Raw genomic sequence first — 25,746 nt, forward strand, 5'->3', positions numbered from 1 at the left:
GTAAGGTGTAATTCTGAGCTTGATCAATGCAGCACCAGCCTTGAAAGAGGGAGAACATATAACACAGTTGGAGGCGGTGTGATATGAGATGTGGGCGACTGAGATATGCCGTTGGTGACACCTAACAGGTTAAGTTGTTCTATTGACCCCAACCAAAGATGACAGTATTACTGACTGAAATTATCTCAGTCTCAGTAATATAATTTTTAAAAACTCACCAAACAATGAAAATTATAGTAGCAACAAAAAAGCAGGAATTGAAAAGTACTGTATAAGTCAGCAACAAAGGTGATATGAGGCAAAATATTAAGCAAACCTCTTGGGTCTAAGGTGTAAAGTGCTTGCAAACAGATATTCAAAGAATGGTGTGATTTGACAGAACCTTTGCAGTTTTGTCTGGGAGGGTATTGTTTTAAGCAAATGACCACTATAATTAATGGGGTTGTCATGGAACCAAATTAGTTTTCAGGGTGACAGAGAATCAAGTCAAAATGGAAGTAAGGCATGTGTTGGAAAACATTTGATAACAGATATAGTAATTGATTGGTCATTCACTTCAGATATCCTCAACATTCATACTGGACAAAAACACACATAATTATCATATAATCTTTTGCCTATTTACAGAACCTGAACCTATGTTTAATGTTGAAGTTGATGCAGCTGCTGCAGTAGGTGGAGGTGGAGTGCCTTATGTGTATGCATCATTTCCTGTTGATGTTGTTGTATACTTTCACATGCAGCCATCAACAATTAGGTATGTAAACATATAAGTAATATTTAATGTTTGTGCTAGCAATTACATACACAGTCAGACAGGCACTGCTGAATATGAGGCATACAGTTTGGGCAGTGGAACACTATGGAACTTGAACATGGACAAACATCATATATATTGCAGTGTGGACGACGTATGCTGACTAAAATTGTCTGTCAGGTGCTGAGTGGATGTACCGTGATATCGACTACAAAAATTTCAACCTTCGTCAACTTTGATCAACCAAATGGTCAAAACGCAATTGTACAACTCTTACATTCTAGTAATATTCATTATTTAATTCATTTTGCAACAAATTGGAAGTCTCTAGCACAATACTTTCGATTTATGGTAAAATTTGAAAAAAAAAAAACTTTTCCACGCCACGTAACCTCGATCAAAATTTCAGAAATTCTTTCGTCATTTTGTCAATTTTGCACCGTTTTATATTAGCTGTTATATAAAGTTTTATGTATGAAAATGTGCAATTTACGTAAAATACAACAAAATAACCCATGGCTGTAGCTTTATCATTTTGGAAATATTTTATGATATAAATCATTTCTGATAAATGCAAAAAATTTCAACCTGGAAAAAGGAGCCAAAAATGAACTCAATTTTGACTCGACTGAAATGGTTGAAAAAACGCAATTGTAAGCTAAAACTCCTACATTCTAGTAATATTCAATCATTTATTTTAGTTTTGGCTTCATTTTGCAACAAATTGGAAGTCTCTAGCACAATATCGATTTATGGTGAATTTTAAAAAAAAACTTTTCCTTATGTCCAGCTTATTGTAACTCCAACCCATTAAAATCTCAGAAATTTTTATCACTTTGTCGTAATGTTTGCACCATTTTATATTAGTCGTTACATAAAGTTTTATATATGAAAATGTGCACAATTTCATGTATGTACACTCATACAACAAAAAATTTCTGGATCGGGGTCCCGTGTCACCCGGTGAAATAGTCCATTCAGCACTTATTTCTAGGTAATTCCGTTGCTAGATACCAGAGAAAGCTAAATGAAATGCTGGAGTTACTACCCCCAGAGCGAGCTCCACTAGATGGAGTCGTGTATGGAAAAGGGTGAACTACAAAAACACGGAACCTTATCCTATAGAGATTCCCAATGTCAAAAGTCCCAACGAGAGAGGTGCCGATACAAGCCCATGCACTACTCGCGGACTGTATACAAGGCAACACTAGCCTCATTCCATTTTAGCACGTTTTTTCGTTCACACGTAATTTCGTTGTGATCCTTATTTTGTGCTCTATTTTGGTTTTTTTTTTTTATGGCATCCTCGCAAGGTTCTTCTTCAATTACTTGAGTACCAGTGTTTTGTTGTTTTTTAGGCGATTGAGGCTTCTTATTTTCCTTTAGTTTAATAATTAAAGGAATTTATAACGCCCGTCTCGATCTCCTCTCACGTCATCTCTTGACCTCTCTTGGTCTTGGATCGGCATTTTTGTTTTGTGTTTTTTATTTGTATCCCTTTTTATTTGGGATGTTTTACCAGTAATGATCCCTAACTTTAGTGGGTTTGATTAATTTTTGTTTGTTCTGTACCCATTTACTACGAGAAGTGCTGTTTAGCGTTTAGGTTACTTAGCTACCCCCGGGCCCATTCGCTTTTTATGTTGGCTTCATTACGAGAGTGATTTTTATTACGGAAGTGATGTTTAGCGTTTAGGCTACGAGCTACCCACTTGGGCCCATTCGCCTTTTATCATGGCTTCATTACGGGAGTGATGTTTAGCGTTTAGGCTACGAGCTACCCCCTCGGGCCCATTCGCTTTTTATCGTGGGCTTCATTACGAAAAATGTTGTTGAGCGCTTAGGCTACGAGCTTCCCCTCGAGCCCATTCGCTTATTATCATGGCCTTATTATGCTTTATTTTTGTCACTCACTTCTTTAGCCTTTGGGGATCTTATTTTCATTGGTACTGTTATGGTTTTTTTTTACTTTGTTTTTATAATTTTGTTTATTTTGTGAATTTTGTGTTCCCTTCCTGGTCAAGTGCTGTCTTGTTGTTTAGGCTACGTGGTTCCCCTGGGCCTATTCGCTTTTTATTTTGGCTTTATTTTGTCTTGTTTTAGACTCACTTCTCTAAAATGTATGGGAACATGATTTTCATTGTTACATTTAATTTTTGACCTTGTGCTTGGATGCTTTTGAATTTTGTTAATTTTGGCTGGATACTTTCATTTAACTGGAGATCGGTCATGTCCCTTCACGTGCATGTTGTGTTGGGCCTGCCTATCCTCCTACATGTACCTTATAGACAATTTTTGTTTTATTATGATTTTTTTTTTTTTTTTTGAGTTATTGGTTAGCCTTTTACCCTCTCCTAGGCTTCCTTCCTTTACATCACCTCAGTTAGGTTAGCCTAGGGGTTGGCTGTAACACTTTTCCCTTCGGGGAAAAATTAATTAAGGGAGGGGACGATCTCGATCTGTACGTATGAGTTTCATGTCGGTGATCTCGTTCTGTACATGTGTGTTTTATGTCTGGTGCTTCCTTTGTTTGGTTTTGACTTGGATATATTGCCTACGTCCACCCTCTCTCCTGTTTCGGGCTTTCACTTAGGCTAATGTTCCTAATAAGTTAAGCTGGAATAGCGAGGGTTTACCTGCGTAGCCTATCTTAGTTCAATCCTTCTTTGGGTTGTTACCAATGGTGACCGGGAGTGCTCTCCCCACTCCTGTTCACACTTCTTTTACCGACTATATATATGTTATTTTGTGGTTTCGAGAGTCCCCTTCTCTCCCTTTTATCCTTTGCTCTCTCTCTCCCTTGGTTTGTTTTCAAAGTTTGTTAACTTTCCAAGGCTTGAGAGCAATTATCCTTATTTTATGTTGTAGCCTAAATCCCCTCCCCTCTGCATTGATTGATTGTCCTTCGGTGTGTCTGAGTTGGCACTCCACCTGGACCTGGAGGTGACCAGGAGTGCTCTCCCCACTCCTGTTCACACTCCTTTTATCTTTCTTTGCTCTCCTGGCCAGAGGTTTTTGCCCTTCCTCTCTTTTTTCTCTCGCTCTTGTCGTGCAACACAGCTTACATAGCGAGGGGATCTATGAGAATCTCTGGGCGCCCGGGAGTGCTGTCCCACCCTGGTCGCTGCTTTGGGTTATCAACCTCCTGGCCTATCCTTCCCCCTTCCTTTTACGTCGACTATTTCCCTTCGTGGTGCTTCCTACATGTTCGCACCTCACTGTTGGGATCTCATACGAGGCCAGTTAGCGTTCTCCACCTAACTGTCTTCTGCTTTATTTACTTTCGGCGTTCCCCCTCCTTTTTGCTACTACCTGTTCGGTGTTTCGTTATCTTGTTGGGCGCTCTCCTTGCTTACTGCTACGGCGGTTTTAGTGTTTAGCGGTCGGCGTTTATTCCCCCCCCACCGCTATCACTTCGTTCAGGATATCCTCCTCCGGGGGTTTTCCTCTCTTGGCTCGGAGTGCGCCCACTTCCGAACAGTTTATAACCTTCCCACATTTTGTTCAAACATGATCGCTTCGGAATGTTCCGTTGACTCTGTTTTTATGTCTATGAGTTTTGTCCTGTTAGCCCGGTTTTCTCTCCGGTTTTCTCCGGGGTTTTCCTGGTCTGACTAGGCTATAGCTGCTACGGGTACTCTGCTCCGCATCCGTTCCAGCATGCCCTTTTCTCATACGTTTTCGGCTGGTTTTGTCAAGTGCAGGAATGCTCCGCTATCCTGCAAACAAACCAGCGGTCACGCTCCCATTCCGGTGCGCAGTCTGTTTTGGATTTATAGTTTGGCCATTCCGCGCGTAGTCTGTTTTGGATTTATAGTTTAAGTACAAACTCCGCCTCATGTGACTTATTCTTGACTGAAGGCTGTTACACGCTATGCTCTTGTTAAGGCTACTTGATGAATCAGAGGGTTTTATCGCCAAACGCTCCTTGGCTTATTATTAGTCGCTTACACCGCAGGTGGCGCGGTACGCCATGCTTCCCGAAAGCAGGCTACCTGATGAATCCAGAGGTTTCATATACACCTGTTGGTTTTACTCCACAAGCTCCACCTTATGTGGCTTATTAATAGTCGCCTTCAACCCGCCTCCGGCGGGATTTTAATCTTCGGTAGGTTTCATATAAACCTATCGTTCTCCGCCTCTTGTACTTTTAATAGTTAATCTTTCTGTGTTTGGGGCTCTCCGGCAAGACTTCTTGGTGGTTCGGTAGGTTTCATATACGCCTATCGATTTCCTCCATGCCAAACTCCGTTTCCGGCCAGATTCTCGATAAATTGGTGTTTCGCCTCACCTATCAGTTTTCCTTCGCCAAACCCGTCTTATATAACTTATTGATAGCGTTGTTCCTCCGGTGTCACCAGGGTCCTAATTTCCCCCGGAGGCCAACCAAGTCTCAGAACTTCGCCGCCTCAAGTTAATTGTTTACGGAGAGTTTTCTGAAGACGTTGCGCCTTCTGTCTCCGTTCTCGGACCTGCCAACATCGTCCCGGAGCGATAAGTAGGTGCGGAATAATTGAGACAAGCCTTTTCCGCTTAGCTCGAATTATTAGGTGAGGCAAACTTTTCCTTTAGGGATTCGTTACCTTCTCATCCTTTTCGACGGTTCCTGGTCTACTGCGTCCCTAAGGTGAAGTCAGTAAAATAAAAAGACCACCCTTTTTAACCAAGAAGACCCGCTCAGGGGCCCCTCAAGATCGTCTCGGATCTCTAATCCAGTGCCATCTACGAGTTTGGCCTCGTCTTCTGAAAGGGACACGGCCCAAGCAAAGCAAGGCGGTTACCCCCTCCTTCCTTTGTTGGAAAAAACTTTTTCGGGTGCTCCTTATAAGGAGCTCATTATGAGGGTCATTGTCAACCTATTAAACTAACTATCTACGTCATGGTCCATGCCTTCCCCCTTTCCCAGGAGCTTAAATCCCAAGAGATCAATCTCCAAGACTCATTGTCAATGGATCACCTGTTAAGTCCTGCTCCGTTCTGGAATTCTGTCGTTCGACATCTCCACCTCTTTCCCTCCAGTCTGGGGATCTTGGTTGCCTTCCCTTTATGCTTCCCAGCATGAAGGCACCCTCTGTCGGGGTGTAAGGCACCGGAGGTTGGTGGAAGGGCATTTCTTCCCTTCCGGTCTGGTATCCTCTTATCCGGTTTTAGCTGAGACTGTCCAGAACGAGCATAGCATCTGTCTGGCAGGATCCATAAGTGAGCCCTCAGCTGGGCTGGACACATCGTCTCCTGAGGACTTAACGGAGTGGTGGCAGGGAAAATTCCAAGAAGTTCACGCCAGCTGTGGGGTCTTACCATGCTCTCTTGGGAGCCCTGTTTCTTACCCCCTTGTGCTCCGAATGCAGCCCCTCTTGTCAACAGGCTTGTTTTTGAAAATGTATCGCTGAGGCATTTCCGGAGACAGATATCACAGACACATTCACAGTGAATCTTCTAACCTGACTACGTTCTGGTATTCAGCTGTACAGCCCTAAGCTTCCGAGTCACCAAAGCTGGAAACAGGGTGTAAGTCAGGCTTGCCTGTTCCGCCTGAGCTGAAGAATCTTATGAACAGTTTCACCTGAGAATGTAATCTTTTTCCCAGGTGGGCGTTGTTACGGCCCATCTGGGGCTACTATTGTTACCCAGAGCCTCCGTTCTCATGGGTGTCTGCCCTACGAGCAGAAACGGTCTGATCTTGCCGGGACCTGCCAAGTCCGCAAGAAGTTCATCATAGTTCAAGAGCCCCCTGCTCAGGCGGTGGTGCAGGCGCTTCAGGTCTCTGCCCCTAGACAGCCGTCAGCTCTCACTCCAGCCCTCCCACCTCGATGTGTCTGGTTCAGCCAACCATCAGCCTTGTAACGCCCCCCGTGTGTCTCTGCCTCCCACGAGATAGCAATGCCGCTCGGGGTTTCTTTGCTTCATGCGAAAACCCTGAGGGAAAAATTTTCCACTAGACTTTTGGCCAGAGGCTCTGACCCTCAGGGTTATCATAGGAGCAGGATGCATCCTACTCCTCTCCGAGAATTGGGAAGGCATTCGCTTCACGGGAGCAATCAAGCCTCCTCCTGTAGTATTTCTCATATGGGTGGGAGGCTGTGCCATTTTCGAGGCCACTGGAACTTCGGTTCCTGGGCCCAGAGTATAATTATCAGGCCCGGGGAGCTTGACTGTTGTCTCCCAATCCCAGGTTCAATCAGCCCCGGCCAGAGTTCTGGGGTCTTTATGAATGGCCTGTCAGGCTTTTCCCAGTCTGCCAAGAAGTTCCCTTCCACTGGTAAATTTCGGGGCGTGTCCCGTTTGTTTTCCTTATTCATGCGGTAAGTCTCGGTTGCTTACAGTCTTGTGGGTTCGGATCCTACTGCGCGGTGGGCGAATTCACCTCTATAGACCTTTCCGATGCTTCCTTTCACATCTTGGTTGCAGAAAGGTCCTATCCTTCTTGGGATTCAGACTCGAGGAGCAGGCGTGCCCCTTCAGGTTCATGCCCTCAATACGGCTCCAGAGTCTTTGCCAGTTTGAACAATACGTAGTTCAACAGCTCCGGTATTAGGAGGCTATGCTAGCTGTATCTAGTTGCCTGGCTCATTTGGGCACCCAGCGTCAGGGGAATTGCCTGAGGGCGCCGGTCATTATAATCTGGTTTCTAGTCTTTGGGCTTCTAAGTAACCAGGAAGGAATCCCACCTGATTCAGGAGGTAACCTTCCGTAGTTATGAATCCAGTGGAAGTGGAAAGAGATAACAAGGGCATCTTATCATTTCATCATCTCAAGCATACCTCTCCCGTTGCAAGAAAAGGTTCCTGGTTTTCTCAGTTTGCTTTAGTGACGGTTCTCCTTCTGGAAGTCAAAGCTGGAGTTTATGACTGGGGTATGGTGGAGTCAGGACGTGTCTCCTTGATTCCCCTACTTGGAATAGTGGCCTCGCCTCGCATACCGCCAGTGCTTACCGGTCAGTTCCTCTCAGCTTTCCCCTCCGCCTCAGTATTCACACCCGTCACCTCTCTGGCGGGTGAGGTGGATATTTTTTGGCCCAATGAAGTACATGGTACTTAGTCGTCACGTTCGACAGTTCCATATCAACGCTGGAGGGCGTGTGACAGTCTTCCTGTTCCTTGAAACTCCCCCAAGAGGTTTCCTTTAGGCTGGTTCTCCAACAAAACAGCAATTAGTGCGTGCGTAAACAAGTGGTTTTGGACTGACTTGCTCCGATTCAGGTTATGGTTCATTCTTCTCCATAACCAACCAGACGAGGTGTTTCTGTCTACCACCCTTCCGTAGGGGTCCAAAAGGTCACTGCTTTTTCCCTATCCAGGCCTCCCCATGGTGTCGGAATAGTCCTTAGGCGGAGCATCATTCAGTAGTCTTGTGACCTTTCCTGGAGCCTGGAAGTAGGTCTGTTTGCAACCCAATTCAGCCACAACCTATCAAGCTGTCCCGTCTGGTATAAACTCAGCCTGCGCCAGCCCCACTCAAACTCTGATGTCCTGGCTTTGTGGTCTTTGTGAATCTTACAGTTGAGAGGAAATCGATATTGGTCCTGTTATTTCTGTTTTCCTGAAATCAGTTAAAGGGATCCTACTTACTGCAGTATGGTTCTGCAGTTAAGTAACTAGCACTCTTCACATAGTTTGGTTACAGTACTGATGCGACCACGTGGCCTCGAGGAAAAGTGTTTTGTTGGAGACAGACTCACAGGCCTGCTCATCCCTAAGGTGTGTTCGTCTAAGAACAGCACTCCGTCCATTCGGTTTCCTGGTCTTTGAGTAATGTATCGGGAGTTAGCTTTAAATCAACAATCATCTTGTTCTTATCTTTCCTTGTTATGAAGTCCCAAAAATTTTTAATCAGCTTATTTAGTGTTAGTTTTCCTGTACTGTCTGCCCTGTCTGGTGGAAATCAATCAGTTTGGTTTGTTCAGGAACCAATCAGTTTGGTTTCCCTCTTCAGGGAGGTAGTGTTGTGAATTCCTCACCTAACTTTCTATCTACATTGAAGGTCCTCATTTTCGGTGGTCACCTTGGAAAGTACTCCCCCTTTTACAAGGTCTGTTCTGTGTCCAGTTTTTCTCTTTGCAGGCTTTTAGACAGGACCATAGCAATTTTGTCAGGTCCTCTCCTTTAAAAAAAGGGGGCACTGTCATTGGGTCTACTATTAGGCAGGAGTATTTTTCTTAATACAAGCTATTCAGGTGCTATTCTAAGCTCATGATCTTAGACGGTGACCACTTACATTATTTTCATTACATGAACTTAGAGGACTTTACTTATGTTCAGGTAGAATTCTCCTAGTTTTCAACGTTTCTATTTAAGTCTTTAATAGCATAAGAATGGATGTTTATTTCTCTGTTACCCTATTTCACGGGTGACAGGGACCCGATCCAGAAAAAGGATTTGACAAAGGAAAAATCTATTTCTGGAGAAGGGGCCTGATCTCACCCGGTGACCCACCCTGTTTTTTTCATCTCCCCCTGATAAAACTTCATTCTGGTGAGGGGTGCTACATGGAATGCGCTAGTGTTGCCCTTGTATACAGATCCATGAGTAGTGCATGAGCTTGTCGGCACCTCTCGTGGGACCCTTTTGACATTAAGAGAGGAATCTCTATAGGATAAGGTTCCCGTGTTTTGTAGTTCACCCTTTTCATACACGACTCCATCTAGTGGAGCTCGCTCTAGAGGTAGTAACTCCAGCATTTCATTTAGCTTTCTCTGGTATCTAGCAACGGAATACTAGAAATAAGTGCTGAATGGACTATTTCACCCGGTGACACGGGCCTCTCCAGAAATAGATTTTCCTTGTCAAAATCCTTTAACTCATGGTTGTAGCTTTATATAGTATTGATATATATATATATATAATCACGCATGTGCCAAACACAACTCATAAAAATCTTTGATAACTTAAATGGTCTTTCAAAAACGCAATCAACCATAAAACTTAACGTTTAGTTGTTCAATCACCATCTTCATTTTCAAAACAAATCTTCTGAAGTCTAGCATAATAACAGTCTCAAAACTGTGGGTCTGACAGTAAGATGGGTCAAACAGTAAAAGGCTAGCATGTATAATTTGTATTGGAAATGAAATTTTTTGATGAACAAAGTTTTAAATCGCTACCAATACTAAGAAAACCTTACTTTAATGCAGCAGTTCTAAATTGAAAACGATGTAACTGCATTATTTTAGTTTTACATAAAAACTCTTCAAATTACCAATTCTGAATTTTGGGGCCATATTTCTTCCGTTGAAGGGCAATTTGTTTGTACCCTATGTCCATGAACCCCGGAACATGGGAGAGCCAGAAATAATTTAGTGATGAATATATTTAAAAGCGCCGAACTTCGAACGTCAGTTTAACTGGCCAGAAACCGGGACTGCGTGTAATGAATTTTGAAAACTTTTACGCCCAAGTAACTGAATTCATGCATCATTTTGTGACACTATTTTTGTGGGATCGTTTTACAATTTGTTATATACCAAAAAACACTCTTTGTACAATACAAAGAAAAAATAACTCATTAGTGTAATGCCTGTTGTAACATTACCTGGTTGTAGCTGCATATGAAATTTTGCCTCTTGGTTGTCATCATCTCAATATTTATGACATGATAATAAAGCCAGTGTCGTCTCTGATGGTTCCATACTAAACTTCAGGCAATGAGTACCCGAAGGATAAGACAAAAAAACTAAATGCTTAAAACTGGGTGCAGTGATTTTTTGCAATCAGAAATTTTTTTACCACACAGTATTAAAACCTTCACCCAACCATTAAAAAACCCACGACCACAATTGGGTACTCCTTTGTAAGACATCCCAAAACTCAGCATCCTTTAACAAGGTTAATCAGATAGAAGGGGATTAGTCAGAGTATTTATTTTATCCCAATATTGGATGCCAGCTAAAAAAGACCTTAATGTTTAACATGAGTTTTTAACAGAAATTGAAATATACAGTACATATGAAAAACAAATGATTTAATGTCCAGTGTTTGTTAGACTGGAGGATGTTGTTGATAAGTGTGATTAAAAAGTCAGATGAAAATTGTAACTCTAATTACAAAATGTATTACTTGAAAAGAGACTGTCTTCTTGAAGTTATACGCATTGACTCAGAAAAAACCTCTTTCTAAAAATAAAACTAAAATTTTTTACTGAGGTTCAAAGTTCAGTCAACAATTTTTAATGAACCTGTAAAACTTCTCTCTATGTCTGCAAAATCACACTAACGTAACTCTTGATACAGTAAACCTAGGTTCCAATCCAAAGTCATGGATGATGACTCTGAACCTTACTTTGATGTGTCTTGGTAGAACTGCAAATGATTTTGAAGTATACTTAGATGCACATTTAAATAAATTATATTGCCTAAATTGTTTTACTGAGGCAACACACTTTGATGAAGCTGTTTTTAAAGCATACTGCGTTTAGAACTTCCTAAATAATATCAGTTCAAATAAAATTAAGGAAGGTAGAGAGCCATTGAGGACATTTCTAAGATTTAGGTTGACTTCCTCGTAAAGCTTTTCTTCCAGATGTCTAGGGATTTAATTAGATAAACATATCTTGATTGAAAATCAGGACCTCTATGGTCTGAACACACAGTTATCTGCATCCATTCACTAATCCCCTTCTTTCTTAGTTAGTGTATGAGATAGATTATACTTGAGTGAACATTCAGTCAGTGACATCACTTTTTTTTATATTCTGTTGTGTGTTTATCATTAAACCCAAAAGAATTCTTCTACATTATCATCTTGAAACAGCCCTTAGCCATATCTTATGCCACACTTTCTGTAACTTTGATATATAAATATCCTTCTATGCTGATGTAGCCATAAACTGAACATCCTGTAGGTTCAACTTCCTCTGTAAATTTATTATTTGCCAACTGAAGATTGATAGCTTCTTAGTGAAGGATGTACAATAATTAGTGTTCAGATTTTGATATATTCCATGGTCCATTGACAGAATTAGAGGCAAATACATTGCAAAAATTTAAGCCATTCACCTATTCTTTTGCTGCTACTTGGAGGTTGACAATTGTCAAGGATAAAAATTATCCTGGAATTCTCAGGAAGACCTTTCTTTCTCAAATTTTCCTTGGCTGAAAGATCAAAGTGATGGTGAAACCAATACACAAAGCAGTATACATTCATCTGTGAGTTTCAATTGGCATCATAAGTTACAAGCAAGAGACAAGAGATGCACATTCATAAGTGGCCATGGAACATGTGTTTATCATGAAAAACTTAAATTTTTGCTTTGTGAGGTATTTGGACATATTGACACCGTTTCTCTATACTTAATCATTCATGGAGCCTTTTCACCAGCTCCTGCCAGAGATTTTCTTTGCGTCCTTTGGTAAAACAGTCTAGTCTCATCTGCTTTGTAAATATGTATAATCTAACATGGGTGTAATTTATGCTACTGAACCAAATGCTCCTGGAGCATCCAAATCACCCTGTTGTTTTTCACTACTAATATCAAACCATCCCTGAATCTCTTGATTGCTGGATATGAGATCACTTATACAAAACTTCATCTAGCCAAGCTAACTTGTCCTTTTCAGTTTTTCTCTGGACTTGCTGTGTTGGAGACTCCTTCTGCTGTGTAGCCTTTAGGAAGAATTGCAGGACTCTTAGTGTAACCTTCCTAGAAACGCGGACTTCTCGTGGACGAGGAATGCTAGCATATTCGTCAATTGTTGGCTGTGCAAGCTGGGCGAGCATATAAAATTTCTTACCTTCTTCAATGGCCAGTCAGGTGTTTCTTGTTTATTGGTCTGATAGAATCTTAAGAAGCTGAAGCCATAATTCAAGTTAGGGATTAAAAATTGTGAGAAATTCTGTAAAAAAAAGGCTCTGCACTACTGGTTGCTTTTGAACTCAGTCTACACACATGTGAGACTAGGGAAATAGCCTTGACCTAAGTGAAGATTCTATTGTAGAGTGATTAGTCAGTTTGTTACTCCATAGTTGATGTACACAAAGCAGAGAAATTTTATTTCACTGCTAGATAATGAGCCTCAGAGACACATCATGCTAAACATTAATTCTGATTGACCAAATGTGCCCAGGTGAGAAGTGGTTTTTTTTATCAAAGTTGACTCATATTCAAGTTGATGCTAGTAATGACATTGTATGTTGATGCACTGCTAGTCAGTAGCTTGCAAAATTATGCATAAATTTTATGTCTGTATGTATTAAACCCTCTGTGCCTACGTCTTGGGGATAGGGACCACAACCACCTGAGCATTGGCTAAAATCCGGGAAAAAACATCCCCTTCTAAAAAGGCTGTTAACTGACTCATTTTAATGTCTCAGACAGTTTTTTTCCCTTCTAAAGTTTATACAACCTATTGTAGGACATTCAAACCCAAATGTCTACGTGCAAACTATCATCACCCAAAATTGGAGCAGTCCCTGGTTACGGGGACACCGGTTATCAACAACCTCACTTACGAAACCTGTTTGGAGGATGACTTCTTGGTTTTGGACTGAAAAATTGCAAGTTCTCTGCTCAGCGCCGATGTTTGGTTTCTTCAATACATTTCAAACAGGGTTGCTGTACGAAGGGGATGTTGAGTTGTCATCATGCCATCAGAGCCAGGAACCCCCGCGCCAATAACTGGGGACTGCCTGCTTGTATGCCTTGAACTATCATTTAAAATACTTTAATATCATTTTCAAAAAGTTATCTTACAGCAAATATTACCTTAAATGTATGGCTTACAGCTAAGTGTGAAAGCTATTCACATACCCCAATATTCAGGAACATCATTTTCTCTCAGGTACTGAAACAGTCCATTTTCTTTGCTGTATATAGGGGAAACACTGGAAAGTTGAAGTATTGTGCAGTACCTAAATATTTAATATGCATAAAAAAAATACATTTTATTGATATTTTGCTATGCTTTCATTAATACTGTATTAATACAGGCAGTCCCCGTTATTGGTGGGGGTTCCGTTCTGAGGGTGTGATGATAACTGAAAATCACCACTAACCAAAAAGAAACATTGTCGTGCACTGTATCTTGCTCGCTACACACATAATCAGAATTTGATGCATAATGTAATGCATCAAGTGTATGTTCTAATATTTTGTTTTAGTTCTGTTTTTTTCTTAGCATATTAGCACTGAACGGAACTTGAAATAAAAAATTTGAGAGACTGAGAAATATGTTGGAGGGCGAATGAAAAATTGTTTTGATATAGTGTATACTTAAGTAATTTTTGATATGTCCATACAAGTCAGTATGTACATTACTATTCAGAGTATATCAACATATACTTAAGTGCTCTTAGCATGTGCCTGTCTCAGATGTTAACAGACCATAGTGTACTTTTTTGAAGTACATAATGTACAAAGAAACAATTGTACAGGTGTCGACATGCTTCGTAAATATTTTCACATTTCATTATGCCAGTATGTGTTGTTGCATTTAGGTATTTTTTTAATTGCCATTAGGGGCAGTATTTTTTTTTAATCAAAATTACTAGCGTAGTCACTTATCAGCTACAAAGTGTACATACTGATGCACATACACACACACACACACACACACTACTTGCATAAAGATTTCTGTAAAATGATTAATACTTTTGTAAAATTGATTGTTTCTTATCGAACATAGTACTATATAGAATCACCATCAGAAGAGTGAAATGAATGAATAATGTCTGTTTTTCTCTCTATGCGCTTTTGTTTGAACAAGACTGGGTAGAGTAGGTGGATAACCGGTACAATATTAAAACATAGCATATGGTTAGATAAAATCAGCACATACACATCATAAATAGTTTTTTTCATTATGCCTGTATGCATCTCTGTATTTATTTGAAAGTCAGTGTTATCTGCAGTTTCAGATGGCCAATTTTATCAATAGAATCTCACGTATTTCATTATCGTAGTTTTTGCCTCATTTTCAGAGGCAGGTTGGCAGACACTGCATAATTTGAGATTTTTCAGACTCTTTAGCATAATACTGTGATTTTGTATATTAAGAGAATAGAGCAAAATACGGTACATATTTTGCCTATATGTTTAGAGTGTAAATTATCCAAAGGGGATGCCACCGCAGGAAACCCGCCAGGAGGAGAACCAGGGGCAAAAAATATATAACTATAACGACAATGAGACAACCCAAACAGCAGAAACTGATGGGCCGCCCTGTGGTCGACATGGTTGGCGTGGGACGCTTCGTGAGAAGGCCATCATTAAGATCTCAAAATATATATATAAAATGAGACCAAACAGCCAAATAACAAACGAAAAACCCCTATAACATAGTACTTAACTTGGAGATAGTAAAGCTGCTAGATGACATGATGAAAATAGTGGGAAAATTCCACAAAATGCACGAGCACACAAAAACGAAAGATAATTATCACGTGTAGAAAATGGAATGAGGTAGGTGGCGCTGGTGTGTAAGCCCTGGCGGTGTTGAGTGTGGGGGCTGCACCGGCTCACCATTTCTGTTCGGGGTTTTGATAAGGAGAGATCTTTCGGTATGTTTCGTGGTGGTGGTATTTCACTCAATTTTCCTATCCTTGACGTCTTCCTGAAGACGCCGACTGGGTAGTAACCCCAGCTTTCCTGAAAGCTCTTTTTCTGGTATATCTAGCATTTTATACCTAGAAATTCGTGCTGTAATGGAATTTCACCGGGTGACACGGGACCTTCCTCAGAATAGATTTTTCCTTGTCAAAGTCCCTTTTACTGACTGAATGAGTGGGAAGCTTTAGTCATGATGCCATGTGGTAGTGCAAAACTCAAGTTCAACTATTTTTAGAATGCAGCAATTTGACAGAAAGAACCAAGACTGCAGCCTGCTGTATCAATAAGTTTTTTGGACTAAAAGATGCTGGGAAATTGGGCTTGTACTATATATTTAGATTTATTTTTGTGTTTGTGTAGATAATTTTGTATTTTCTATTTTCAGGTTTTCATGCCAGCCAGTATCTCGAGTTGAGTGTTTGTTGCAGCTGCCATCCCTTAATTTAGTCTTCTCATCAAAAAGAGCACAAGATGGGTAATTTGCTTTAGTTTGATCATTGAACTGAATCTTGATATGCTTCTGTATACTCTTTCAAGATGAAATTAGTACACTTTTCTATTTGCAATATTGTCATGCTTTTGTCACATTTTTATGAATTTAACTGCCTCTGTCACTGTGGTTATTTTGGGTGGATTTATTTTTATTTTTACAGCAGTGATGTAGGTTGCTCTTATTGATATAATATGCATAGTCTATTTCATTCCATCTGTCCACTCACAAATGTAGGTTTTAGGTAGATTTGGCAATACACATAGAAAGATCGTTATTGCCTGAAATTAATGTTTCTTAGATTGTAGGCTTACTGTGATGAAGATGGAAAGTATTCCTTTAGTGATATGTCTGAATGCTTATACTGTATATAGGCAGTTCCCAGTTATCAGCGCCGATAACCGGGATACCGGCACTGCTGTTAAGTGGGGACCAGCTCCGATAAGCAGAGATCGGCACATATTGGTGCCAAAAATCCAGTTATTGTCATCTAGCAACGACAATAACTGGATTTTCGGTGCCGATATGCACCGATACCCGCTTATCGGTGCCGATATCCACCTAACAGAGGTGATGTTTCCTGCTTATTGGTGCTGCCATTCAGCGATTTTCAGTTATTGTCATGCTGTCGGGAATGGAAACCCCGCTGATGACCAGAGACTGCCTGTAGCAAAAACCTTCATACCATCTTATATAGATCATAAACATGGTGCTTGATATCACATTATAGGTAAATAACAAGACATCTTACTATGCAAGTACAAATAAAAGGTATTCTAGTCATTTCCTGCATGTAAATTACATGAGTAGGGTAATATGCAAATAGCATAAAATATTATCTATGAGGCTGTGTGGGTTAAGTGAAAGGAACAGCCACTGCAACAATGGCTGGAATACAGGAAGTTTCAGTTAGTGCATTGCAATGGTATTGCAGTTTCTTTTTAGAATACTTTGCATATTTACATAATTTTTTCTTGATCATACAAGTCATTATAATAGCTCAGTGGCTGGGCAATTTCAGTAGTATTTTGTGAAATAACTTATAAAGCAAAAGTTTGAAGTCTCTTTGAGTTCCCATCATCCTTTGTGTGTTAAGCATAAAAGGCCAGCTTAGACGTTTTTGTGTAAGGCATGGGAACAATGCTTAGAGAGAATAAGTGGACAGTGATTACAATGAGACAGTAATTTTAACTGATATGAAATGAAATTGTGCTTAAAAGAAATCATGTAAAATGAACTATCTGGCATTTCAGTAGCAAAGACTTATCATTTGCTTGTCAGTGCTTTGTGTTGTAACAGTCATCATCATTAAAGGTATTTTCTTAAGTTTATGGAAATGGATATAACTTTGATATCATGATGAATTTATTTTTATATCCATACAATGAAATTGTACATAGAATAAAGTTGAATAGGGAAATCTTGTGATCTGAACAGCTTGTGGGCATAGGTCTAATTGTAGCCTGGGCTATAAAACATAATAATTGAAAGCCCAACATTTATTTGTGTTTCATATGAGCAGGCTATTTGATGCAAGCTCATCTTTCTTGTGTTGGAATAGGTATACTGTATTATCTATACAAATTGGCATGTTTATGATTTATATAAGAAGCTGTGAGGGTTCTTGTAATATAAACTTTCAAATATGTTACTGAAGAAATAGTCGGAATATTTTTCATAATAAGCCAACGATATCAGAAACTTTGGTTTTTGAGCACTCCTGAGCTAGACATGCACATGTGCCACATTGTCACCTGTGGTTGGACAGATGAGTTGAAGCTGACTGTAGTATTGAACCATGTTCTTGGTATCACTTCTGATTCCTTATTACTTATTAGTGATTTATGTAAGGAGCAATGGATGGTTCATCAGTATAATTGTTAATCCTGTACCATTGTTAGAAGTGAGAAATAATCCACCTACATACTTTAAATATAATCATGATCGGAAGTTTACAGTAAATGGTAATATAGTATAGTTTTGATCTTCAAGTAATATACACACTTGTGATGTAATGCAGTGATCTGTAAACTGTGTTTAACCCTCTGGTGATCCGATGACGCGAAACCGTGTCAATAAATTTTTCTTGTAAGTGCTCCGATGATCATCCATAAGTTATTTTCGGGGGAAATTCACCAGAAAAACAGTCATCCGAAGAGCACGAGGACTGCGTCATTGCACGGGCAGATCTGCCCATGCAAGAAAACGTAAACAGGAAACCGATAGGTATTGCACATGCGCCGCAGTCCTCCCCCAACTCAAGCAGTTCACCTCCTGTTTTGACCGAGTTCAGCACATCTTTTTAGCGCTCTCACGTTTTTGTTTTGTCATCATTTGTCTGCGTTTGTGAAGTGCTTTCGCTTTTGTTATTGTTATAATAGTGATTGCAAGTGATTGTTGAGTATTTTGAGTAATATTTCAGGTGTTTTTCGATAAGATAAATAGTGAAGAACAATGGCTGACCAGAAAAAAGCCATGCCCAAGAAGGTGGAAATTGTAACACCGAGTACACCTGTTTGTGCATCTGTAAATAACTTCAATGTGCATGTTATATATCATTCGAACAGCCATTCTTTGTACTTTATCTTGCTGAATGACAAAATGTAAAAATATCGACGTTTCTTTATAAAAATCTTTAGCGAACAATTGACTTTACAAGAAAGAAACAAAACTTACGTCTTTGAGCTTCAATTGCTCAATTATTTACTGGGAACACCTATTGAGTTTAGGTAATATGTACAGTATATAGGAAATTTATTCAGCTTTCCATTGCAGTTTTCACTTTTTTTTCTAGCATTATTTATCACTGAGTAATTACAAAAAATGTCGGCTTATATATATATGCATTGAACGCCGTAGTTCAGCCAGAATTTATGCATGCGTACATAATTTTTTGTATGCCTGCTTTTGCATCTGTAAATAACTTCAATGTGCATGTATTATATATCATTCAAATGGCCATTCTTTGTACTTTATTGTGCTGAACAGCAAAATGTAAAAATATCGATGTTTCCATATACAGTAATGATCGTTGCCGTATATTTTCTTAGAAAAAAAAAAGATTGTCCGTAATCTAACGACAATTGCTCAATTTTATTCTAACAATACATATATTTTTCTTTTGTGCATTTTATAGGACATTTATTCAGCTTTTAATGCCACCTTTATTTTTTTTCTATCTTTATTCCTTACTTAGATATGATATGAAACGTCAACATAAGTAGGTTGGAAAATCTGAAAATTGCACTTCGCAAAAAATTAGCATTTTTTAATCGGTAACAGCTAATTAGCAAACACATTTATAGCAAAATGATTGCTTCCAAGTGAAAGTTCAAACATTTCCACACAATTTATGTATGAAATAAACTCCCCAAACCTAATTATTATATGTTTCATGATTATTTCAAAAAAGTATCTACGATTTCCCATAAAAATTTCACATTCATCACGTCTTTTTTATTATTTCTAAGCTTGCAAAGATTTTCTGATTGCTTTAGGAAAAAATTCAACAATTTGCTGACATCATAAAACAAACTAGAAGCGTATATCAGTTATAGTTTGAATGTATCTATTTTTACAAAGAAACTTTTCCGCGCAAGCCCCACATTTCCCTCCACGGCATAAGTTGTGTACTGGGTAGCGCTATAGGAACCTTTGTAAGCGCGAGAGGGTTAAAAACTTAAAGAATATTACAATTCATTGTATATACAAAGTTGTTACTAATAGCTACTGTATCTTCTTCTGTCAACAGCACAGTTCCGGAGCTGAGCAGTAAAATCCAAGAAACCATTGGAGGACTGAGTGTAACAGGTGTTCTTGAGGACTTTTCTCTTTTTGTCTTCCATCCATATGGTGGCAAACAGCGTGGAACTTCAGGGGCACCTTACTTGGGTGCATCTCCTTTATCAGCTCTAACTGATAGTGAACGAAAAGATTCCCTCAGTGTCATGGTGGAATTTGTAAAATTCCACATTTCTAGATCTCGCAAAATAAATTTTGAAAGCAGCACCAAAATGAAGGCAGCCAGCTTCACTGACTCAGCAAAGGCTAATGTTAGGTTTTCAAGTATGTATCCTAACCATTTGCTTTAAAATTTGCTTCTTGATGTTTTCATATTGTTTAAATATTTTTTATTTAGGAAAAGCATATCTTCAGGTCGTTGTATTATCATTATTATAACATTAGAAGAGGTTATTAGTGTTCTTCAGTAGATGAAATGTAGAAAATTCCCAGGCATCAGTGACAACAAGCAATGATCTAAATGCAGTTGGTAGCCAGTCATTGATGAGCTAACCAGAATATATGAAAACCTGATAAAGGAAGGGATAGGACTAGAAGAGGTAGGTAAAAGCATGTTATTAATTATATGTAAAGGAAAAAGTGATGCATTAAAGTTTGGAACTAGAAAGGAATAAGATTACTTTTTTGCATGCTAGGAAATTGTTGCAGGCGATAGAGAAGGGCTGAGAAAAATTTTGAAAATTGACAATTGTCAGTTCAGCTTCTTGCCAGTAAAATGAACAGTTCTTATAATCACTTAACTTGAGGAAAAATACCCTACACGGAGTACTTTTGGATCTTGAGGAGGAATTTGGCAAAATACCAAGACAAGCAGTGAGATGATGAGAATATACAGGGGAGACTCACAGAGCAGTTATGTTACTGTATCTTTACACCAATAAACACAATGGCATGTATCAGAAGAATTTGAGATAATGTTTTTGTCTGTCAAGGATTAGCCCTAAGTCCATTGCTGTTTATCATAGCAATTGAGGAAACTGCAAAGGAGGGTAGATAGGGAGGTTAAGAGTTACGATGTGCTGGTAATCTTTTGTTAATAACTGAAACTGAGGAAAATGCAGTAAAAATGTTCGTAAAAAATGGAAGAGTGGAATAGAGAGGAGAGAAATATAAGTATTTTTAATGAAGCAAAGTTTATGGTAATTATAAAGTAAGTCAATTAAAAAGTATTGTCAGGAAAGTGGCTATCTAGGTCTGTGAAAGAGGTGTGAGAATGAACTTAGCACGTTGTTTAAATTGCAACATATGATTCACAAGTGATGTTCAGGAGTCCAACATATACATGAAACAAGACATTTTATGTGTTCAGTTTGTATGACATGAGATATGGCAAGGGAGGTTGGACAGCTTATTTTGGTGGAATGGCATGCCTTAGAAGGGATATAACATCTCTTTATCGTAGAGACACACTGGATGGTGGACCAGGTAATGAAAAGACAATAAAAAAAGTAACAACAGCATGGAGGATGTGGAAAGAGATTGCTAGATTCTGGTAAATAAAGTATCTTATTAGTAAACAAAGCAAAAATTGATGCATGCACTCCGTGCAGCAGTGGCTTAGGTTCTGACAAAGAAAATGGGAGACATTTTGCAAAGGTATGACTACATAATGGCAAGATTCTCTGCCATAGAGAGGTAGGAAGATTGTGTTATTTATGAGGATATTTCAGAAAGGTTTTGTGCTGAGTGTGGAAAATAGACTAATATTTCAAAGATGGAGGTGGTTTGGACATGTGTTGAAAATGGATGTGGAACAGTTAGAAAAGTTTTGTGGAAGTAGCAGGATGATGACTTGCCACTTTAACACTGCCACCTTCATCACTGGCCTTGCACTTGCCATTAGCCATGATAGTCACTGATGCGTGTAACATTTAATAATAAAATCAGACGAATGAATTGCTGCACAGGAGATGAAGTCCCAGCACTAACGTAGGTACAAAGAATCTGGGATGCTTAGTGGCATCAGCTACATGGCTGTTCAGTGTTGGTAGCGGCAGAAGTTGTAACTAAGTTGAGGCAGGCCCTCACAACAGAATTTGCACTTGCTGGTTGCAGTCTGGTGTGCTTCAAACAAAAATTGAATTTACGAGCACAGATGTTCATATCTCTGAAAGTTCATAAATAGAGGAGTGTCTGTACATTGGGAAGATTGAACACAAATCTATGATGCATGTATTGCTTGCAATTTTATAAGCAGCAGACAAGTTGATATTTACAAAGAAAATATAAATGTTGAAGTTTGTTTACAAAATGCCAAAATTCACAGCTGAAGTATGCTGAGAAGATCATATTGCAAACTAGAAAGTTGCTTAGGGGTAAGGTCCCCAGAGACTTGATGACATAGGCATGTGAAGAAATTAGCTATGTAGATAAGTAACACATATGAAAATAGCTGGAAAAATAGTCAGGTCCATAGAAATTCACTTCACAGTCCAATCAAGTAAAAGGAAAACCTGACTTATGTTGATGATGATGCAATCTACAAATGTTGATGATGATGCACTGCAATGAAACATAATGAGTATAAAATGCCTGATGGTAAAATACAGAAAGATATACACTTAACCCAAAAAGGGTAAACATGCAGGTAATGTGTACAAGAACAAAAGTATGTCTTGTTGACCCACCATGTGGAGAAGCTGTAACAGACAGGATGATTGACAAGAACACCAATGTAACTGCTGAAATTGAAGACTGGTCCCTCTCCAGTTTTTACAAGAAGAGTTGCTTGCATCCACTTTTGTTGTAAGTGAGAATTCCAGTCTCTCAAAGTTGGTTAAATGTAATTTCCCTTCATTATCCATGCCATCAAAAGCCCTCTTGCTGAGCCAAGAGCTGCAGGAGATACTGAACTCAGTAATTTCCCTTCATTATCCATGCCATCAAAAGCCCTCTTGCTGAGCCAAGAGCTGCAGGAGATACTGGAACTCAGTGTTGTTATGAACTGGAACTCAATGTTGTTATGAAAGTGTCAGTTAGATCCTCATCTCAAGAAGAAAAATATGACTGTTTTTTTTTTTTTGGTACTAGACAGTAGAAAAGTGAGTACTTTAACAAAGTACAGTACTGTGTTTATTCATGTGATTATGCATTTGCTGCTGAATTACTAACCATGTGCATACCAATTTGGCATAATTCAAAGAATATACAATGCTGCAAATTAAAATTAATGCAGTATAAATTATTTAGAATCATTGTTTTATTTTACATTTAGTTTGTTGTAATTCAGAGAGTATACAGTACTACAAATTAGAATTAATGCAGTAGTATAAATAATATAGCATCAATACTCTATTTTTCATTTTGAATTGGAAGACTCACAAGTTAAGAAATAGTATTGAAATATTTCTTTTAAAGCCTTTTATTCCATTTACAGCCATAGTTGACGTTGGTGCTGCTCATTTCAAGTATGACATGCGGCGATTAACAGAAATCTTAGCTTTTCCTCGAGCATGGTACAGAAGATCAATAGTAAGACGGTTGTTTTTGGGAGACTTTACAGGGGGAACAGTTGCCAGTGATTGGGATGAAACAAGTCCTGCCCCTTCTGCAAGTGAATCACCACCAAACCATAGTGCTCCTTTGAAAAGGCAGTCATCAAGGTATTTATTTTTTACTGTACATATGTTACAAGGTAGACTTCGGACACAGAATATTGTGTTACACAGTGTAGCTTAGCATTAATTTCAAGAACCATACATTTTTAGATATTTTTTAACGAAGATAGTAAAATTCTTGATTTTGACCCTGGGCCTGTTACTTATTACAGTAAGAAAAATTGCAAAGTACTGTACTTTACTCAAATATTCAAGGCTTAAGGTCAAATTTTCTTCATCTCAAGAGTTTGCCTATAACTATGATATGATGGTTTTATCCTGAGACTGTCATAAGTAGCAACAAGTCAGAGGTTGAGTTTTGAATCATAGGGCCCTGATTTTACTTACTGTCGCAATATCCCACATGCGCAAGATATGGCTGTAATTTGGGAGTGTATTTTCCATGAAATTTTGTTTTAACCCTTTCCTGCCCACCTGACGTTTATTTGCTAATAACCCCAACCAAATCCCTGTCTTGACTGACGGTAATTATACACTCTTGACATTTTTCGTACGTGTGGTAGGGGTAAATTTTTTTATTTCGTACAGTTGGTGGTTTTAATAGGCTAAAGCATACCTTGGACCGTAACTTAGGCATCAGATCGCCAGGTGGGTCAGTCCCTAGTTCTTGTGTATCCTCCGATTTTGTGGCATAATTGAAATTTCCACAATGAAATCAGCTGATCCTACCCACGTTTTTCCAGTCTCGTATCTAATTTTTTTATAAAGGTACTTGATTACATTAAGATGGAAACACTGTTTCAGCATCCTCAGTTTCCTGGTAAATTTTTGTTCTCTCTGAGCAATTGATAACCGCAAATCCAGTGGCGGTAATAAAAGTTTATAACACAATGACATCAACAGATGACCCACGCAGGCCTGGCAGGCAAAATCGCTGTCAGGAGACCATTAACCACCTACCAAGGCTGCAAACACGTTTATTGCGCTTACTATAAAGCTACTTTAATCCAATAGCAGAACAGTTTCCAACATGCTTCTCAAGCAAAGTTTTTTGAAATAAAACTAGCGGAAATTTGTTAGTAATCAGGTATAAGAGACGTAATGATTTTAGGCAGGGCTCTGAATCTCATTTTTCATTATCATATATATCGATATGCTTAGAGAATTTTGGAGGCTTTCATAAAAAATAAAGATTCAAAAAAACTGTTATAGCTTGAGCTAAAACGATAAGAAACGGTAACTATTTTTTTTCGTTTCGAACAGCTTATAACGTCAAAATGAAACTGTTGCTCTTACCAAAACCATTTTTCTAAAAATATACTCTTTATTCCTCAACCTTTCCTCTACATTTTTGTAGATTTACAAAACACTGATTTCTAAGAAAAATCCGGAAATAAGAATGAGCTATTCAAAAAAGAGATTACCAGCACCAATTTCAACTGGTACAACAAGAAACTGTTTCATGAAGACACATTGGATGTACAATTTTTCACCAACTGGGCTGATTAACAAACACATTGATTTTATATGTCGATATTTAAGAATTTTCTTGGCTTTTCAAAAAAAAATTCAGATTGCCTAAAAAGTTATGCTTTTTTGAGCTAATTTAATAATGTTGAAAACGGTAAATTTTTTTCGTTATTAGAAAAATCAATTTATAACGTCAAAAGAAAAAAACTGCTGCCGTAACAAATATTTTATTTAGACTCCTCCTGTATTATTCAACTTTTCCCTAAATTTTTCGTATATTTACAAAGTACTTATGAAAAAATAACCGATAGGGCTAAAAAAATTTTCAGCTAATGATAATGTTTACAGCATATCAATAAGAGCGCAACTGTTTTCACCCTCTTTTCTATCAATTTTTCACCAACTGGAAGAACTCGAAATTTTTTATATGTCAATATTTAGGAATTTTATTGGTTTTCATAAAAATTATTCATTCGCCTTACTGTTATAGCTTTAGCTAAACTAATGTTGAAACGTAACATTTTTTTTAACGTTTCAATCAATTTATAACGAAAATGAAACTGTTGCCGGTACCAGAATTACATTTTCTGACTCTCACTTTATTCTACATCTTTTCCTCACATTTTCGTATATTTAAAAGTAAAACTCTATGAAAAGAAGTAACCGGAGATAGGGCTCTTCAAAAACTTTTTCTAGCGATAAAAATCAGCACATATACAAAAACACATGGAACATTCTTACCCTCTTTTCTATGTAAATTGTTTCACCAACTGGAGTTATTCAGTTTTTCATTGTTTTACCAATCAATATTTAGAGAATTTTGTTGGCTTTCTTCATAAAAATAATCCATAGTCGAACTGTTATAGCTTTGAGCTACAGTTGATAACCTGACTACGGTAACATTTTTTTAATTTCATTGCAATTTATAACGTCAAAATGAAACTGTTGGAGTTACCAGTTGACAACTTTCACCAATGACTCTCACTTTATTCTACATCTTTTCCTCTTACATTTTAAGTATATTTACAAAAGTAAGTTCTATGAAAATAACCAAGATAGGGCTCTCAAAAACTTTTTCTAGCAGATAATTTCACCATACGTGCAAGATCGATTGGTTTACCCTTTTCTATAAA

The 25,746-nt window shown here is 38.5% G+C and overlaps 1 protein-coding gene across 1 annotated transcript in view; it reads left to right on the plus strand.

Annotated features, from left to right (window-relative positions):
* The window catches only part of LOC136833778 (bridge-like lipid transfer protein family member 1), a 32,088-nt gene extending 8,809 nt beyond the window's left edge, over nucleotides 1–23,279 (plus strand). The window contains exons 4-7 of the mRNA XM_067096030.1: nucleotides 628–757; nucleotides 15,681–15,770; nucleotides 19,537–19,850; nucleotides 22,963–23,279. Of these exons, the coding sequence (XP_066952131.1) occupies nucleotides 628–757; nucleotides 15,681–15,770; nucleotides 19,537–19,850; nucleotides 22,963–23,264 (836 nt within the window). The 3' untranslated portion in view covers nucleotides 23,265–23,279. The remainder of the gene's footprint in view (nucleotides 1–627; nucleotides 758–15,680; nucleotides 15,771–19,536; nucleotides 19,851–22,962) is intronic.
* The last annotated feature ends 2,467 nt before the right edge of the window (nucleotides 23,280–25,746 follow it).

Source organism: Macrobrachium rosenbergii, chromosome 52 (genome assembly GCF_040412425.1).
Source record: "Macrobrachium rosenbergii isolate ZJJX-2024 chromosome 52, ASM4041242v1, whole genome shotgun sequence".
Lineage (NCBI taxonomy): Eukaryota > Metazoa > Arthropoda > Malacostraca > Decapoda > Palaemonidae > Macrobrachium > Macrobrachium rosenbergii.